The sequence below is a fragment of the Anomaloglossus baeobatrachus genome, chromosome 2, assembly GCF_048569485.1.
Source record: "Anomaloglossus baeobatrachus isolate aAnoBae1 chromosome 2, aAnoBae1.hap1, whole genome shotgun sequence".
NCBI classification, from domain to species: domain Eukaryota; kingdom Metazoa; phylum Chordata; class Amphibia; order Anura; family Aromobatidae; genus Anomaloglossus; species Anomaloglossus baeobatrachus.
Window position 1 is genome coordinate 644,232,670 of NC_134354.1, and position 18,473 is coordinate 644,251,142.

Below are 18,473 nucleotides of genomic sequence, written 5' to 3' on the forward strand. Positions count from 1 at the left end.
ATGCGCCAGTTGGTTTACGGACCTTGGATGAGTTAGTGGACGAGGCCGAGGGCTTAGAGGACGACCAGTTAGAGGAAACGAAAGGAACGAAACCTCGACTGGTTCCTGCCCTGGAAGGTTTCCTGGGTTGTGGCATGGAAGTACTCTTCCTGCCAAAAGCTTCCTTAATAATTTCATCCAGTTGTTCACCGAATAGACTGGTCCCAGCAAAAGGGAGTCCAGCAAGGAACTTCTTAAGAAGCATCTGCCTTCCACTCTCGAAGCCACAGGAACCTGCGGATAGCGAGGGAAGTAGCCGAGGCCACCGCAGTGCGGTGACAGTCTCCAGCTATAGGATGAAAAGACAGAAGCCTGGAAGTTAAGGCAACCAATTCGGGCATAAAGGCCCTGGTGAGGGAATGCATCTCCTCCCGAGAAGCAGAGATGGCTTTGAGAGCCCGCACTGCTGCAAAAGATGGGGAGAACGAGGCCCCTGCCGCCTCATATATAGATTTGGCCAGAAGGACAACCTGGCGGACAGTGGAATCCTCAGAGAAGTGCCGTCAGCCACTGATACAACTGTCCGGGCTGAAAGTCTAGACACCGGAGGGTCCACCCTTGGTGAATGAGCCCACTCCTTGACCACCACTGGTGGAAGGGGGAAACAGTCATCAGAACCACGCTCTGGGAAGCGTCTGTCAGGACAGGCTCTGGGCTTGGTCACAGTGACCTGAATGCTGGAGTGGATAAGGAACACACTCCTTGTTCTCTTAGGCAAGGTATACTGATGCTTTTCTGCCAAAGAGGGGTGCCCCCCTGATACAGGCGGATTGAGGTCCAGTACAAATATAATGGATGCAATCAAATCATTAGCATCTGCGTCACTTTCGGACAGATCAATGGGGTACATGGAGAGCGTCCGAGCCCCCAGTAAGGCATCCTCCTTGTCCTGCGAGTCAGCTCGTGAACCAGAGCCGCGGGGCGAGGAGGGAAAGGGGACCCTGCGTCTCCATTTTAGGAGGACGGGCTCCAAGATGAAGAATCCTCTGTGAGCTTTGCTGAGCGAGCCGTAGCAGCAGAAGCGCCCTGAGAAGGGGGCTGATGCATGCTCAGCAGTGTCCGGGACAGCTGTCCCCTGGAGAGAGGGATTCTACCCCGGAGCCGGAGGGACCACTGGGGATAAGCCTCCAGGCTGAGGCACCACTATGTCAGAGCAGGCATCACAATGTGGTTATGTGCTCGGTACAGACAGTACGAGTCAACATGCGGTGCATAATAAAAAACAGCCTTGCAGCCCTGCACTGATATGAGACATGCTGCAGAAGTGGGGGCTCTGTCCAGAAAGACCCCCAGCAGAGTATATAAACAGAGTATATAAGCAGCAGCACAACCAGAGGTTGTGGCTTGCCAGACCGTTTAACATAACATCTCTGCTCCAGATTCCCCAGAAGTGGGGGCTTTTCGGAAAAAAAACCCCAGCAGAGTATATAAACAGAGTGTATAAGCAGCTGCACAACCGGAGGTTGTGGCTTGCCAGACTGTTTAACATAGGGGCATCTCTGTGCCCTCCAGATCCCCCAGAACTGGGGGCTCTGTCCCAGGCCCCCATTTGTCACAATGTGTTTGCAGACATTGATCTCTGTGCCCTAGAACGCTGAGAAAATGGCGTCCGCAGCGAGGAGAGGGGGCGGGGCCTACTCTGAGAGCAGGACGGAGGGCAAATGAGGAATACAGGGGAGGGAATCTTTCCTCAGTGAGGAGTGTCCCTTCCCTGTGCTGAGCAGCCGGTGGGCGGAGCCACCCTGTCTCACTGCACTGACTGACATAGAATCGAAACTAGGCCTCAGGCGAAGCCGGGGCCTAGATTTAAACATGCGGCCAGCGTGCAGGCACCATCGGCGCGGTTCTCCAGTGAAAACTGGAGAACCGGCCGGAAATGTTAAAACATACATATAACACATTCTCCCCCACAAATAAAGTACAAGGGACCCCTAGAAAGACCACTTTCTGTGGTAATAACGTCTCAGTACTTAGCTTGAGACGCAGGTGCCAGGTCCCGGGGGGGTCATCGCTCCGTCCGGCAGGATCCTGAACAGGGCTGCGGATGGAGACCGGTCTCCTGCAAAGCAGTGAGAACCGTGATGGCTCCCACTTCAAACCAGAGCCCCAAGGGATGGCGAAGGAGCGCGGCATGTGAAGGCTCCAGCCCTGAAATCAACCTTAACAGCACCGCCGACACAGTGGGGTGAGAAGGGACATGCCGGGAGTCCAGATTGGACCCGCTTTTCTTCCAAATCTTTGAAATCAAAAATCAGAGGATGCATGTGTGTGTGTGACCTCCTGAACACAAAGCATTGAACTGGTTGGATTTGTCATCCGGGGAGTGTATATGCTCGGAGGGAGGAGCTACACTTTTAGTGTAGTACTTTGTGTGTCCTCCGGAGGCAGAAGCTATACACCCATGGTTTGGGTCTCCCATAAGGAACGATAAAGAAAATATATATATATATACATGATAAGCGAACCCAAACTGTAAAGTTCAGGGTTCGTACCGACCACACTTTGTTTTTTTTTTTAAATTGTCCAAGTTCACATATACACATATATACATATACATTTTATATATATAAAGAGAATTTTGTTACTTACCGTAAATTCTTTTTCTTATAGTTCCGTATTGGGAGACCCAGACCTTGGGTGTTTAGCTTCTGCCTCCGGACGACACACAAAGTACTACACTTAAAAGTGTAGCTCCTCCCTCTGAGCTTACACACCCCCTGGTGAGCCAGTCCCAGCCAGTTTAGTGCAAAAGCTGAAGGAGAATAGCCACCCACAAGTAGAACAGAGCAAGAGCCGGAACAACCGGAGACTCTGTCCACGACAACAGCCGGTGATAACACGCAGAACAAGAAATTGCCAACAGGGAGGGTGCTGGGTCTCCCAATACGGAACTATAAGAAAAAGAATTTACGGTAAGTAAACAAAATTCTCTTTTTCTTTATCGTTCCTTTGGGAGACCCAGACCATGGGACGTTCCAAAGCAGTCCCTGGGTGGGAATAAACAGAAAAACTAAGAAGCTAAGAAGTAGGCAGAACCTAACGTCACAAATGGGCGACAGCCGCCTGAAGGATGCGTCTGCCCAAGCTCGCATCTGCCGAAGCATGAGCATGCACTTGGTAGTGCTTCGAGAAGGTATGCAGGCTAGTCCAAGTGGCAGCCTGACAGACTTGTTGAGCCGTAGCCTGGTGCCTAAAAGCCCAAGAGGCACCGACAGCTCTGGTCGAGTGTGCCTTGATCCCCGGCGGGGGAGGCACCTGAGTATTCTGGTAGGCGTCCGAAATGGTCGATCTAATCCAACGGGCTAAGGTCGGCTTAGAAGCAGGGAGGCCCTTGCGCCGACCTGTGGTTAGCACAAAAAGAGAGGTGCACCGCCTAAGCGCAGCGGTACGAGACACATAGATCCGGAGAGCACGCACCAGATGTAGAGTATGCAGCGCTTTTTCAAAGCGATGAACAGGAGTCGGACAGAAGGAAGGTAGGGTAATGTCCTGGTTAAGGTGGAAAGGAGAGACCACCTTAGGAAGAAAGTCCAGAGTCGGACGGAGAACCACCTTGTCTTGATGAAAAACTAAAAAAGGTGACTCCGAGGAGAGCGCAGCCAAATCAGAGACTTTCCTGAGAGAAGTTATGGCAACTAGAAAGGCCACTTTCTGAGAAAGACGATACAAAGAAACCTCCCTAAGAGGCTCAAAAGGGGGTTTCTGCAATACCGTGAGGACCAAGTTAAGGTCCCAGGGATCCAAGGGCCGCCGATAAGGCGGAATGATGTGAGACGCGCCTTGCATGAAGGTGCGGACCTGAGCCAGCTGAGCGAGACGCCGCTGGAACAGAACTGACAGAGCTGAGACTTGTCCCTTGAGAGAGTTGAGGGACAGTCCTAGCTGCAGACCGGACTGTAGAAAAGACAGAAGGGTCGGCAAAGAGAATGGCCAAGGAGGATGGCCGGTAGAGCGACACCAGGACAGGAAAATTTTCCAAGTCCTGTGATAGATCCTAGCGGAGGAAGACTTACGGGCCCGAGTCATAGTGGAGATGACTTCAGGAGGAATACCAGAAGCCGTCAAAATCCAGGACTCAAGAGCCATGCCGTCAATTTGAGAGCCGCAGAATTCGGGCAGAAAAACGGACCTTGCGAGAGTAGATCTGGACGGTCCGGGAGATGCCACGGCATCTCTACGGACAGTTGGAGCAGGTCCGGATACCAAGCTCGCCTGGGCCAGTCCGGTGCAATGAGGATGACTCGACGGCCCTCCATTCTGATCTTGCGCAGGACTCTGGGCAAGAGAGCTAGAGGGGGAAACACGTAGGACAGACGAAACTGGGACCAGTCTTGAACCAGAGCGTCCGCGGCCAAGGCCTGAGGATCGTGGGAGCGAGCCACGTAAACAGGAACTTTGTTGTTGTGATGGGATGCCATTAGGTCCACGTCCGGTTTGCCCCATTTGCGGCAGATTGACTGAAACACTGCCGGGTGCAGGGACCACTCACCACCGTCCACGCTTTGACGGCTGAGATAATCTGCCTCCCAGTTTTCCACGCCTGGGATGTGGACTGCGGATATGGTGGACTTGGAGTCCTCCGCCCATTGAAGGATGCGTTGTACCTCCATCATTGCCAGGCGGCTGTGTGTCCCGCCTTGGTGATTGATGTAGGCAACCGCTGTCGCGTTGTCTGACTGTACTCGAATGTGCCTGCCCGCCAACAGGTGGTGAAAAGCTAGGAGAGCTAGAAGCACGGCTCTGGTTTCCAGCACATTGATTGAAAGGGCTGACTCGGACGGAGTCCAAGTGCCCTGCGCTCTGTGGTGGAGACATACCGCTCCCCAGCCGGATAGACTGGCATCCGTGGTGAGAATCACCCAGGACGGGGCCGAAGCCACCACTGAAGAGAGCTCCTGGTCCGTGGCGACAGAGCCACTAACCTGTGTAAGGAGGAAGGCCGCTTGTCCCAACAGCGGAGAATGTCCAGCTGCAGGGGGCGCAGATGGAACTGGGCAAAGGGAACAGCCTCCATGGACGCCACCATTTGACCCAGCACCTGCATCAGATGCCTGAGGGTATAACGGCGGGGCCTCAGCAGAGAGCGCACCGCTAGCTGGAGTGACTGCTGTTTGATTAAGGGCAACTTCACAAGTGCCGGCAAAGTCTCGAACTGCATCCCTAGGTACGTGAGACTCTGGGTCGGAGTCAGAGTGGATTTGGGAAGATTGACAAGCCACCCGAATTGGGCTAGAGTGGCGAGTGTGAGCGAGACACTCCACTGACAGTCTGCGCTGGATGGAGCCTTGACTAGAAGGTCGTCCAGGTAAGGGAGCACTGCCAACCCCTGGAGGTGCAGAACCGCAATCACTGCTGCCATGACCTTGGTGAATACACGAGGGGCCGTGGCTAACCCAAAGGGGAGAGCCACGAATTGGAAATGATCCTCTCCTATTGCAAAACGTAACCAACGCTGGTGTGAAACTGCAATTGGCACATGTAGATAGGCATCTCTGATGTCGATGGACGCCAGGAAATCCCCTTGGGTCATTGAGGCAATGACTGATCGCAGAGACTCCATGCGAAAATGCTGCACCCGAACATGCTTGTTGAGAAGCTTGAGATCCAAAGGTACCGTCCTTTTTGGGAACTAGGAAGAGGTTTGAGTAAAAACCTCTGAACCGTTCCAGAGCGGGAACTGGTAAAATTACTCCGTTTGCCTGCAAGGATGCCACGGCCTGTGAGAAGGTGGCGCCCTTGGAGCAGGGGGGAGTTGAGAGAAAAAATCTGTTTGGCGGGCTGGAAGAGAATTCTATCCTGTAGCCGTGAGATATGATATCTCTCACCCACTGATCGGAGACTTGTTTTAACCATGCGTCGCCAAAGTGGGAGAGCCTGCCACCGACTAAGGACGTTGCTGGAGCGGGCAGAGAGTCACGAGGAGGCTGCCTTAGTGGCAGAACCTCCTGCGGTCTTCTGCGGACGCGCTTTTGGGCGCCAGTTGGATTTCTGGTCCTTAGCTGAGTTAGCGGACGAGGCGGAGGGCTTAGAGGACGACCAGTTGGAGGAACGAAAGGAACGAAACCTCGACTGATTCCTACCCTGGGCGGGTTTCCTGGTCTTGGTTTGTGGCATGGAAATACTCTTCCCGCCAGTAGCTTCCTTAATAATTTCATCCAGCTGTTCACCGAACAGCCGGGAACCAGCAAAAGGGAGCCCAGCAAGGAACTTCTTTGAAGAAGCATCTGTCTTCCACTCTCGAAGCCACAAGATCCTGCAGATAACGAGGGAATTAGCCGAAGCCACCGCAGTGCGGTGAGAAGCCTCTAGCATGGCAGACATGGCATAAGATGAAAAAGCTGAAGCTTGAGAAGTTAAGGTAACCATCTCAGGCATAGATTCCTTGGTGAGGGAATGCATCTCCTCTAGAGAAGCAGAGATGGCTTTGAGAGCCCACACTGCTGCAAAAGTCGGGGAAAACGCGGCCCCCGCCGCTTCATACACAGATTTGGCCAGAAGGTCAATCTGACGGTCAGTGGAATCCTTAAGTGAGGTGCCGTCAGCCACCGACACAACGGTCCGGGCTGAGAGCCTAGACACCGGGGGGTCTACCTTTGGAGAGTGAGACCACTCCTTGACCACTTCAGGTGGAAAGGGAAGACGGTCATCAGAACCACGCTTTGGAAAGCGTTTGTCAGGACAGGCCCTGGGTTTGGTCACAGCGCTCTGAAAACTGGAGTGGTTAAAGAACACACTCTTTACTCTCTTAGGCGAGGTAAACTGGTGCTTTTCTGCCAGAGAGGGTTGCTTCTCTGATACTGGCGGATTGAGATCCAGTACAAAATTAATAGAAGCAATCAAGTCACTAAGATCTGAGTCACCCTCGGAAAGATCGATGGGGTACATGGAGTTAGCCTCCGAGCCCCCCGTAAGGGCATCCTCCTCATCTTGCGAGTCAGCTCTTGAATCAGAGCCGCGGGAGGAGGAGGGGGAGGAAACCCTGCGCCTTCTCTTAGGAGGATGGGGTCTGGGACCTGATGATGAATCCTCTGTGAGCTCCGATGGACGGAGGTCAGAGGATAGGGATCCTAAAGAACCCTTAGCAAGAGCATTAGAGGCACCCTGTGAGGAGGGCTGATGCATATTCATCAAAGTCCTGGACAAAAATCCCATGGACTCAGCAAATGACTGGGATATAGACCTAGAGAAGGACTCTACCCAGGCCGGGGGTTCAGCCACAGGTGCAGAGGCAGCCGGAGAGACCACTGGGGGTGAGACTCCAGGCTGTGGCACCGCCAAGTTAGAGCAGACATCACAATGTGGATAGGTGCTCGGCTCAGGCAGCAGAAGCTTACATGCAGCGCATACAGTATAAAGCTTTGGAGCCTTGCTCCTCGTGTGAGACATGCTGCTGGAGTGGAGGCTCTGCAAAAGAATGAACCCCAGGGAGAATATACAGAGGTCCACAACCAGAGACCGGCTGTGGCTTACCAGACCGCTGAAAGCGGTGTTGAGTGCCCTCCAGATCCCGAAGACCGGACCCCCAATGCACAGCACCTCAGCAGGGATGCAGAGTGCAGAAAAGCCCAGCGCAGAGTGAACTCTGCCTAAGAAAATGGCCGCCGGAGCGGAGAGGGGGCGGGACTTGGGGGCGTTCCTGTAGGAGAGCGGGAACTGGAGGGGCATAGAGACCTGAAGGGGAGGAGACCCGCCCCAGCAGTGGGGAGTGTCCCTCCCCTGTGCAGGACGGCCGCCGGGAGGAGCCGTGCCTGTCCCTCTGCATGAGTGACATGCGAGGGTAGTTAACAGAAAACTAGGCCTCCGGCAAAGCCGGGGCCCAAATTTAAGCGGCGAGGCCGACGCGCACGCACCATCGGCGCGGTTCTCGGGCGAAGGCTAGAGAACCCGCCGGAAATGCCAAAATAAATACATTCAGCATACTCTCCCCATACAATAAAGAACAGGGACCCCCAACACATAAATGTCTCAGTTACTTAGCTGCTGAGACGCAGGGCCAGGTCCCTGGGGATGAGTGCTCCGGTCCAGCAGAATCCTCAAGGGGCTGTGGATGGAGACCGGTCTCCTGCCAGGCATGGAGACCGTGCTGGCTCCCACTTCAAGCCAGAGCCCAGGGGGGATGGTGAAGGAGCACGGCATGTAAGGCTCCAGCCTTGGAAATCAACCTTACAACACCGCCGACACAGTGGGGTGAGAAGGGACATGCCGGGGGTCCAGACATGGACCCGCACTTCTTCAATCTCTTCCAAAGAAAAAAATCATGAGAATGCATGTGTGGATGTATGCCTCCTGAACACAAAGCGATAAACTGGCTGGGACTGGCTCACCAGGGGGTGTATAAGCTCAGAGGGAGGAGCTACACTTTTAAGTGTAGTACTTTGTGTGTCCTCCGGAGGCAGAAGCTAAACACCCAAGGTCTGGGTCTCCCAAAGGAACGATAAAGAAATATATATATATATATATATATATATATATATATATATATATATTATATACACACACATATACACACACACTCTGAGATTTATCACTTTAAGTGTGTGCAATTAAAAATCTATTACAGTTGACCCAGTAATCTTATCACACCCAAAGTTACCTTGTTTGCGGGAAATCTTCCATGCTGGGCCCTCTAGTGACAGGTCCACATCAATCTGGTTGTCCTTAGTGGCTCTACCTAGCGTTATCTGGTAAGAAGATAAAACAAACAGTTTTATGGAGAAAAGAGACAGCAATAAAACCTGCAATTTTTTTTTTTATTAACAACTATATACCTCTCGAGACCTCATGAGATATCGAACCATGCGCCCGCGTAAAACAGCCAATGTCTGAGTATCGAAATCTGGAGAGCTCATTCCTGCACAGATCAAAACTCATTTAGTAACGTAGAAATGTCCGGTAAATACAGGTCTTAGGAGGTAGCACTAACACATTTTCAGCACTGAAGCCTCCTAGATAGTCAAACAATAGTTTGATTGGCATCTATCTTGGGTAGTCTCCCCCATACACAGGAGTGCTCACTATGAGAGAGCCAAACCCAGATAAGTGGCTTACCGCCGGGAAAAAGAGGATTGGCAGTCTGAAAGTGGACATCCCCAATGCTCATCTACTCCATCAATCATCTGTCATGGGCACCCATACCCATCAGATGCTCAGCTGAACTCGTCAACATAGGCTAACCTTAGTCTAACACTGACTTTTAGTCAGTATTTGTGTATTGTGAACAGATTATGAATGTGGCAACTAAGCTGCTATATTCCTAAAATTTGGCTAGTTTGTCTCTGGGCCTGGCATTCAGTTTTTAATATCTAACACTGTAAGAAAGAATGATCTGTAGGCTAACTTTGTACATTAATGAGGGAATCAGCACTTTGATCTTTCAGTATTAGAATCTATTGACAATGTACATATTCACTGTTGTAGCATTAAACATAATAAACTTAGTTTATAGTAAGTTTCACTGGTAAGGTCACTGAGTTTAAGCCAGGAGTGCAGAAAGGTTACACAGCCGTCTGCTGCATAGATTAAGTGTGAGTTATTACTGTACTATAAGGAAAAAAAAAAATAAATAAAATCAGCCATATATGATGAAAAATACATAAAACATTGACCTGTTATACTGTCCACCAGAACTTGCCAGCGATGCAGCTCCTGCTCCAGCTGACGGATTTCACGTTTTTGGCGACGGTCAGCAACAGTAAGCTCTGTAGAGAAAAATAAATACAGTATATATATATACAATACATGATAAAAGTGAATAAACCCCTCACATTTTTGTAAATATTTTATTATAGGCTTTGGCACTTTGTTACTATGTAAAGTAGTCAGTGCACAGTTTGTATAAGAGTGTTAATTTGGTGCCCCCTAAATAACTCATTACACAGCCATTAATCTCCAAACTGCTGGTAACCAAACTGAGTACACTCCTAAGTGAAAATGGCCAAATCGTGAGGCCACCATTATTTTCAAGCACTGCCTTAATCTTCTTGAGCATGGAGTTCACTAGAGTCTCACAGAAGTCACTGGATCCTCTTCCTTCCTCCATGATGACATCACAAAGCTGGTGGATGTTAAAGACCTTTCTCTCCTTCCCCTTCCATATGAGGATGCCACACAGATTCTGAATAGGATTCAGGTCTGGAGACGTGCTTGGCCAGTCCAGCACCTTAACCCTCAGTTTCTTTAGCAAGGCAGTGATCGTCTTGGAGGTGTGTTTGGGGTAGTTATGTAGGAATATGGCCCTGCAGTCCAGTTTCTGAAAGGAGGGGCTCATAATCTGGTTCAGTATGTCACAGTACATGTTGGCATTTATGGCTTCCTCAATGAGCTGTATCTCTCCACAGCCGGCAGAACTCATGCAGCCCCAAACCATGACATTCCCACTTGTCTTTTATGCTCCTCACCTGGCTGCTGCCACACACGCTTGATGCCACCTGAACCAAATAAGTTTATCTTGGTCTCATCAGCCCACAGGAGATGATAACTGGAATCCATGTGCTGTCTTCAGCAAACTGTTTTTTGTGCATCATCTTTAGAAGAGGTTTCCTTCTTGGATGATAACTATGCAGACCAATTTATTGCAGTGTATAGTCTGCGCAATGGCAGACTTAACCTCTGCAGAAATGGTGGCAGCACTCACACGTTTTTTTGAAAAGACAACCTCTGGATATGACTAAGAACACACATCCGCCTTTTCTGCCGTTTGTCGGATCTGGCACACTCCCGCACTCGGATCTGGCAACTTCCTGGTCACATGCTCCGGTCACATGACAGCACGTGACCGGAGCTTGTCGCACAGCCACTGTACTATATACACTGTACGGGAGCGCGACAGATCCGACAAATGGCAGAAAAGCCGGATGTGTGTTATTAGCCTAAGATGTTGAGTATCTGCACTTAAGTTCTTTGGTCGGCCATGGTGAGGCCTGCTTTGAGTGAAACCTGTCTTGATAAACCACTGTAAAGTCTTGGCCACCACACTGCAGCTCAGTTTCCAGTTGTTGGTGATCTTCTTGCCTAAGTCATCTTTATGTAAAGCAACAATTCTGTTTTTCAGATCCTTAAAGAATTCTTTGCCATGAGGTGCCATGCTGAAACGTCTAGTGAGCAGTATGAGAGACTGAACGACAACCCTAAACAGCTATTCAACACTTTCAATTCTCACCTCCGTCCTCCAGCACCACCTCCCTCTCCTCTCAGCTGAAGACTTTGCCTCTTTCTACAAGCAGAAGATTGACAACATCAGAGCAAGCTTTGGCCCACAATCACCACAGCCCCTCATCATAGCTACTCAGCCCTCTTCCTCCTAATCCAGCTTCTCCACCACGAAAGAAGATAATCTTTTCACTCTACTCTCAAGATCACATCTAACCTCCTGTGCACTTGACCCGCTCCCGTCGCACCTCATTCCCAAAATCACCGCAGCCCTCATCGCAGCCCTAACTCAGCTCTTCAACCTATCACTAACAAGTGGTGTATTCCCTTCATGCTTTAAACATGCCTACATTACACCCATCCTCAAAAAGCCCTTCCTTGACCCATTCTCTGTGTCAAACTATCGCCCAATATCCCTTCTCCCCTATGCATAAAAACTACTGGAAAAGCATGTCCATATTGAATAGTCCTCATACCCCTCCTCCTGCTCCCTCTTTGACCAGCTACAATCTGGCTTCCGACCGCATCACTACTGAAACTGCTCTAACCAAAGTCACCAATGACCCACTAACCGCCAAAGCCAAGCGACCCTACTCTGTCCTCCTCCTCATGGACCTGTCCTCTGCCTTCGACACAGTAGACCACTCCCTCCTACTACAGATTCTCTCATCTCTGGGCATTACAGACTTGGCCCTATCTTGGATCTCCTCATACCTAACGGACCTTTTAGTGTCTCCCATTCTCACACCACTTCCTCATCTTGCCCACTATCTGTCGGTGTCCCCCAAGGTTCAGTTCTTGGACCCCTGCTGTTCTCCATCTACACCTTTGGCCTGGGACAGCTCATAGAATCCCACGGCTTTCAGTATCATCTCTATGCCGAAGACACACAGATCTACCTCTCTGGACCGGACATTACCTCACTACTAACTAAAATTCCACAATGTCTGTCTGCTATTTCATCCTCCTTCTCTGCACAGTTCCTAAAGCTTAACATGGACAAAACAGAACTCATTGTCTTTCCTCCTCCTCACTTAACTCCTCCAACAAGCCTTTCCATCAAACTTGATGGTTGCTCACTCTCCCCAGTCTCACAAGCTCGTTGCCTTGGAGTAACCCTCGACTATGCTCTATCCTTCAAGCCACACATCCAAGCCCTCTTCACCTCATGCAGACTACAACTCAAAAATATCTCCTGGATCCGTGCTTTCCTTAACCAAGAATCAGCAAAAATATTAGTGCATGCCCTCATCATCTCCCGCCTCGACTACTGCAATCTCCTGCTCTCTGGCCTCCCTTCCAACACTCTTGCACTTCTCCAATCTATCCTAAACTCTGCGGCCCGCTTAATCCACCTCTCCCCTGCTATGCCCCAGCCTTGCCACTCTGCCAATCCCTTCACTGGCTTCCCATCACCCAACGACTCCAGTTCAAAACATTAACCATGAGATACAAAGCCATCCACAACCTGTCTTCTCCTTACATCTGTGACGTAGTCTCCCGGTACCTACCTGCTCGCAACCTCAGAGCCTCACAAGATCTCCTTTTTTACTCCTCTCTTATCTCCTCTTCCCACAATCGTGTACAAGATTTCTCCCGTGCCTCCCCCATACTCTGGAACGCTCTACCTCAGTATATCAGACTCTCCCCTACCGTGGAAAGCTTCAAGAGGAACCAGAAGACCCATCTCTTCCAACAAGCCTATAACCTACAATAACCCTCAGTCCAGTACACCACTGCGCAACCAGCTCTGTCCTCACCTATTGTACCATTACCCATTCCCTGTAGACTGTGAGCCCTCACGGGCAGGGTCCTCTCTCCTCCTATACCAGTCTGTTTTGTATTGTTAATGATTGTTGTACGTATACCCTCTTTCACTTGTAAAGCGCCATGTAATAAATTGCGCTATAATAATAAATAATAATAACCACAAATTTAACACACCAGCTCCCCATTCACACCTGAGACCTTGTAACACTAATGATTAGGCGCAAATTCAAAATTTTCACATAGGGGTGTATTCACGTTTGTTGCCAGCTGTTTATATATTAATGATTGTATGTTGAGTTATATAGAGGGCACCAATTTTACACTGTTATCAAGCTGTACACTGGCTACTTTACATTGTATCAAACTATCATCTTCAATGTTGTCCCATGAAAAGATAAAATATTTACAAAAATGTAAATGGTGTAAATAAACTCAATTTAAAAAAAATACTAGAACCACACAGGTAAATTATAGTTAATGAACAATAGTGAAGTCTAAAGGCGGCATTACACGCTATGATATATCGTGCGATCGCACCCGCCCCCGTCGTTTGTGCGTCACGGGCAATTTGTTGATCGTGGCGCACAATATCGTTAACCCCCGTCACACGTACTTACCTCCCTAACGACGTCGCTGTGGGCTGCGAACATCCTCTTCCTGAAGGGGGTGGGACGTTTGGCGTCACAGCGACGTCACACAGCGGCCGCCCAATAGAAGCGGAGGGGCGGAGATGAGCGGCTGGAAAACCCTGCCCACCTCCTTCCTTCCTCATTGCCGGTGGGACGCAGGTACGCTGTGTTAGTCGTTCCCGGTGAGTATTTTTGCTCGTTAACAGTCGTTCGGAGGTGTCACATGGTACGACATCTCTAATGATGCCGGATGTGCGTCAGAAATTTTGTGACCCCGACGACATATCGTTAGATATATCGTAGCATGTGACGGGGCCTTTAGGCTATGTGCGCGCAGTGCGCTTTTCGGCTCAAAACTGCATGACTTTGCTGCCCCAGCAAAGTCTATGACTTTTTATTTTTGTTGTCCGCACACAACTTTTTATTTAGCTGCGTTTTTGTGCTAAAAAATAAATAAATAAATAAATAAAAATGGACATGTCAATTCTTTCCTGTGTTTTTCACCCATGCAATGCATTGGAAAAAAACGCAGCAAAATGCAGCCAATAATGCACCGAAACGCGGTAAAAAACGCTGTGTGCGCACAGTAGCCTACATAAAGCAGTAAGCTGCATATCTGCAGGGTTTTTTTTTTGCTAGTGTAAGGAAGTTACAGCAAATCACTTCATTCACTTTGTTAGGAGATGACTAACTTTGTATTTTAGCTAAAACAAAACAAAAAACACTTACCATGTTCCAGAACTTCGTCTCGGGAATCCCTACAAAAATAATCACATCATCAAAATGAAAGAAAGATATACACTGTCTAACAGAACTAAAGTAATCAATCCATACACACAGACAGAGCACCACTACTAAACGAACAAGGATCGCCAGTTGGACACTGAATGTATCTCACCAAATTTTTAGATTTGACCAGTCGGTATCAATAAATACATTATGTGCTTGGACATGTTACAAACAAATATGTTCCCATTGTTCAAACTTAACAACAAGACTTAGAACAATAAATGGAGTAGGTAACGTCGACATATGTGCATCATACACACACGAGCATTGAGTAAATTAATGTACAAATATAAAGACAGTGGTAAAGAAGGGAATTTTGTTTACTTACCGTAAATTCCTTTTCTTCTAGCTCCAATTGGGAGACCCAGACAATTGGGTGTATAGCTATGCCTCCGGAGGCCACACAAAGTACTACACTAAAAGTGTAAAGCCCCTCCCCTTCAGCCTATACAACCCCCGTGCTGCCACGGGCTCCTCAGTTTTGGTGCAAAAGCAAGAAGGAGGAAAAAATTATAAACTGGTTTAAAGTAAATTCAATCCGAAGGAATATCGGAGAACTGAAACCATTCAACATGAACAACATGTGTACACAAAAACAGGGGCGGGTGCTGGGTCTCCCAATTGGAGCTAGAAGAAAAGGAATTTACGGTAAGTAAACAAAATTCCCTTCTTCTTTGGCGCTCCATTGGGAGACCCAGACAATTGGGACGTCCAAAAGCAGTCCCTGGGTGGGTAAATAATACCTCATAATAGAGCCGTAACGGCTCCGTCCTACAGGTGGGCAACCGCCGCCTGAAGGACTCGCCTACCTAGGCTGGCATCTGCCGAAGCATAGGTATGCACCTGATAGTGTTTCGTGAAAGTGTGCAGGCTCGACCAGGTAGCTGCCTGACACACCTGCTGAGCCGTAGCCTGGTGTCGCAAGGCCCAGGACGCTCCCACGGCCCTGGTAGAATGGGCCTTCAGTCCTGAGGGAACCGGAAGCCCCGAGGAACGATAAGCTTCGAGAATTGGTTCCTTGATCCACCGAGCCAGGGTTGATTTGGAAGCTTGTGTCCCTTTACGCTGGCCAGCGACAAGGACAAAGAGTGCATCCGAGCGGCGCAGGGGCGCCGTACGAGAAATGTAGACTCTGAGTGCTCTCACCAGATCTAACAAGTGCAAATCCTTTTCACATTGGTGAACTGGATGAGGACAAAACGAGGGTAAGGAGATGTCCTGATTGAGATGAAAAGGGGATACCACCTTAGGGAGGAATTCCGGAACCGGACGCAGAACCACCTTGTCCTGGTGAAACACCAGGAAGAAGGGAATTTTGTTTACTTACCGTAAATTCCTTTTCTTCTAGCTCCAATTGGGAGACCCAGACAGTGGGTGTATAGCTACTGCCTCTGGAGGCCGCACAAAGAACTACACTTAAAAGTGTAAGGCCCCTCCCCTTCTGGCTATACACCCTCCCGTAGGAGTACGGATTCCTCAGTTTTAGTACCAAAGCAAGGAGGAGGAAAGCCAATAACAGTTTCAAAAACAAATTCAATCAGATAACAAGATCGGAGAACTTAAGAAACAACATGAACAACATGTGCACCCGAAAAACGAAACCCTAAGAACAAATAGGGCGGGTGCTGGGTCTCCCAATTGGAGCTAGAAGAAAAGGAATTTACGGTAAGTAAACAAAATTCCCTTCTTTTTCGCTCCTAATTGGGAGACCCAGACAGTGGGACGTCCAAAAGCAGTCCCTGGGTGGGTAAAAAGATACCACATGAACGGGCTGTCAGACAGCCCTTTCCTACAGGTGGGCCACCGCCGCCTGAAGGACCTGTCTACCTAGGCTGGCATCTGCCGAAGCGTAGGTATGCACTTGATAGTGTTTGGTAAACGTGTGCAGACTCGACCAGGTAGCCGCTTGGCACACCTGCTGAGCCGTAGCCTGATGCCGCAATGCCCAGGACGCACCAACGGCTCTGGTAGAATGGGCCTTCAGTCCAGATGGAATCGGAAGCCCAGCAGAACGGTATGTGTGAAGAATTGGTTCCTTGATCCACCGCGCCAGGGTGGATTTGGAAGCTTGCGATCCCTTATGCTGACCAGCGACTAGGACAAAGAGCGCATCAGAACGGCGTAGAGACGCCGTGCGAGAAATGTAAATCCTGAGTGCTCTCACCAGGTCCAACAGATGTAAACCTTTTTCAAATTGGTGAACTGGATGCGGACACAAAGATGGCAAAGTGATATCCTGATTGAGATGAAAGGAAGAAACCACCTTGGGAGAAAACTCTGGAATTGGACGCAGTACTACCTTGTCTTGGTGAAACACCAGGAAGGGAGATTTGCAAGATAACGCCGCTAGCTCGGACACTCTTCGAAGAGACGTGACCGCCACAAGAAAAACTACTTTTTGTGAAAGCCGAGAAAGGGAAACCTCTTTCAAAGGCTCGAAAGGCGGCTTCTGGAGAGCAATGAGAACCTTGTTCAGATCCCAGGGTTCCAATGGCCGTCTGTAAGGAGGAACGATATGACAAACTCCTTGGAGAAACGTGCGTACTTTAGAAAGTCGTGCCAAGCGCTTCTGAAAGAATACGGATAGCGCGGAGACTTGACCCTTAAGAGAGCTAAGCGACAAACCTTTTTCCAACCCAGACTGCAGGAAGGAAAGAAAAATTGGCAATGCAAATGGCCAGGGAGAAAACCCTTGAGCCAAGCACCAAGCTAAGAATATCTTCCACGTCCTGTGATAGATCTTAGCTGAGGATGGTTTTCTAGCCTGTCTCATTGTGGCAACAACTTCATGAGATAAACCGGAGGCCGCTAGGATCCAGGACTCAATGGCCACACAGTCAGGTTCAGGGCCGCAGAATTCAGATGGAAAAACGGCCCTTGAGACAGCAAATCTGGACGGTCTGGTAGTGCCCACGGTTGGCCTACCGTGAGATGCCACAGATCCGGGTACCACGACCTTCTTGGCCAGTCTGGAGCGACGAGAATGGCTCGATGGCAGTCGGACCTGATTTTCCGGAGAACTCTGGGTAACAATGCTAGAGGTGGGAACACATAGGGGAGTCGGAATTGCGACCAATCCTGAACCAAGGCGTCTGCCGCCAGCGCTCGGTGATCGTGAGACCGTGCCATGAAAACTGGGACCTTGTTGTTGTGCCGTGACGCCATCAGATCGACGTCCGGCGTCCCCCAGCGGCAACAGATCTGCTGAAACACGTCCGGGTGAAGGGACCATTCTCCTGCGTCCATGCCCTGGCGACTGAGAAAGTCTGCTTCCCAGTTTTCCACGCCTGGGATGTGAACTGCGGATATGGTGGACGCTTTGCTTTCCACCCACGTCAAAATCCGCCGGACTTCCTGAAAGGCTTGGCGACTGCGTGTTCCCCCTTGGTGGTTGATGTACGCCACCGCCGTGGAATTGTCCGACTGAATCCGAATCTGCTTGCCTTCCAGCCATTGTTGGAAGGCTCGCAGAGCAAGGTAGATTGCTCTGATTTCCAGAACATTGATCTGCAGGGTGGACTCTTCCTGAGTCCACGTCCCCTGAGCCCTGTGGTGGAGAAACACCGCTCCCCACCCTGATAGGCTCGCATCCGTCGTGACCACTGCCCAGGACGGAGGAAGGAACGACTTTCCCTGTGACAATGAGGTGGGGAGAAGCCACCAACGCAGAGAGTCGTTGGCAGTCTGAGAGAGGGAGACAGTCCTGTCGAGGGACGTCGACTTCCCGTCCCATTGGCGGAGAATGTCCCATTGTAGAGGGCGCAGATGAAACTGCGCGAACGGGACCGCCTCCATTGCTGCTACCATCTTTCCTAGGAAATGCATGAGGCGCCTCAGTGAGTGCGACTGGCTCTGAAGGAGAGATTGCACTCCTGTCCTTAGCGAACACTGCTTGTCCAGTGGAAGCTTCACTATCGCTGAGAGAGTATGAAACTCCATGCCAAGATAAGTCAGAGATTGGGTCGGGATGAGATGCGACTTTGGAAAGTTGATAATCCACCCGAAACTCTGGAGAGTGTCTAGTGCCACTTTCAGACTGTGTTGGCATGCCTCTTGAGAGGGTGCCTTTATAAGCAGGTCGTCTAGATACGGGATGAC

At 49.9% G+C, this 18,473-nt stretch overlaps 1 protein-coding gene across 1 annotated transcript in view; it reads right to left on the reverse strand.

Annotated features, from left to right (window-relative positions):
* Nucleotides 1–18,473, reverse strand: part of MCRS1 (microspherule protein 1) — a 77,012-nt gene that overhangs the window by 20,056 nt on the left and 38,483 nt on the right. The window contains exons 8-11 of the mRNA XM_075336946.1: nt 14,316–14,344; nt 9,645–9,737; nt 8,808–8,890; nt 8,633–8,720 (exon numbers count right to left, since the gene is read on the reverse strand). Of these exons, the coding sequence (XP_075193061.1) occupies nt 8,633–8,720; nt 8,808–8,890; nt 9,645–9,737; nt 14,316–14,344 (293 nt within the window). The remainder of the gene's footprint in view (nt 1–8,632; nt 8,721–8,807; nt 8,891–9,644; nt 9,738–14,315; nt 14,345–18,473) is intronic.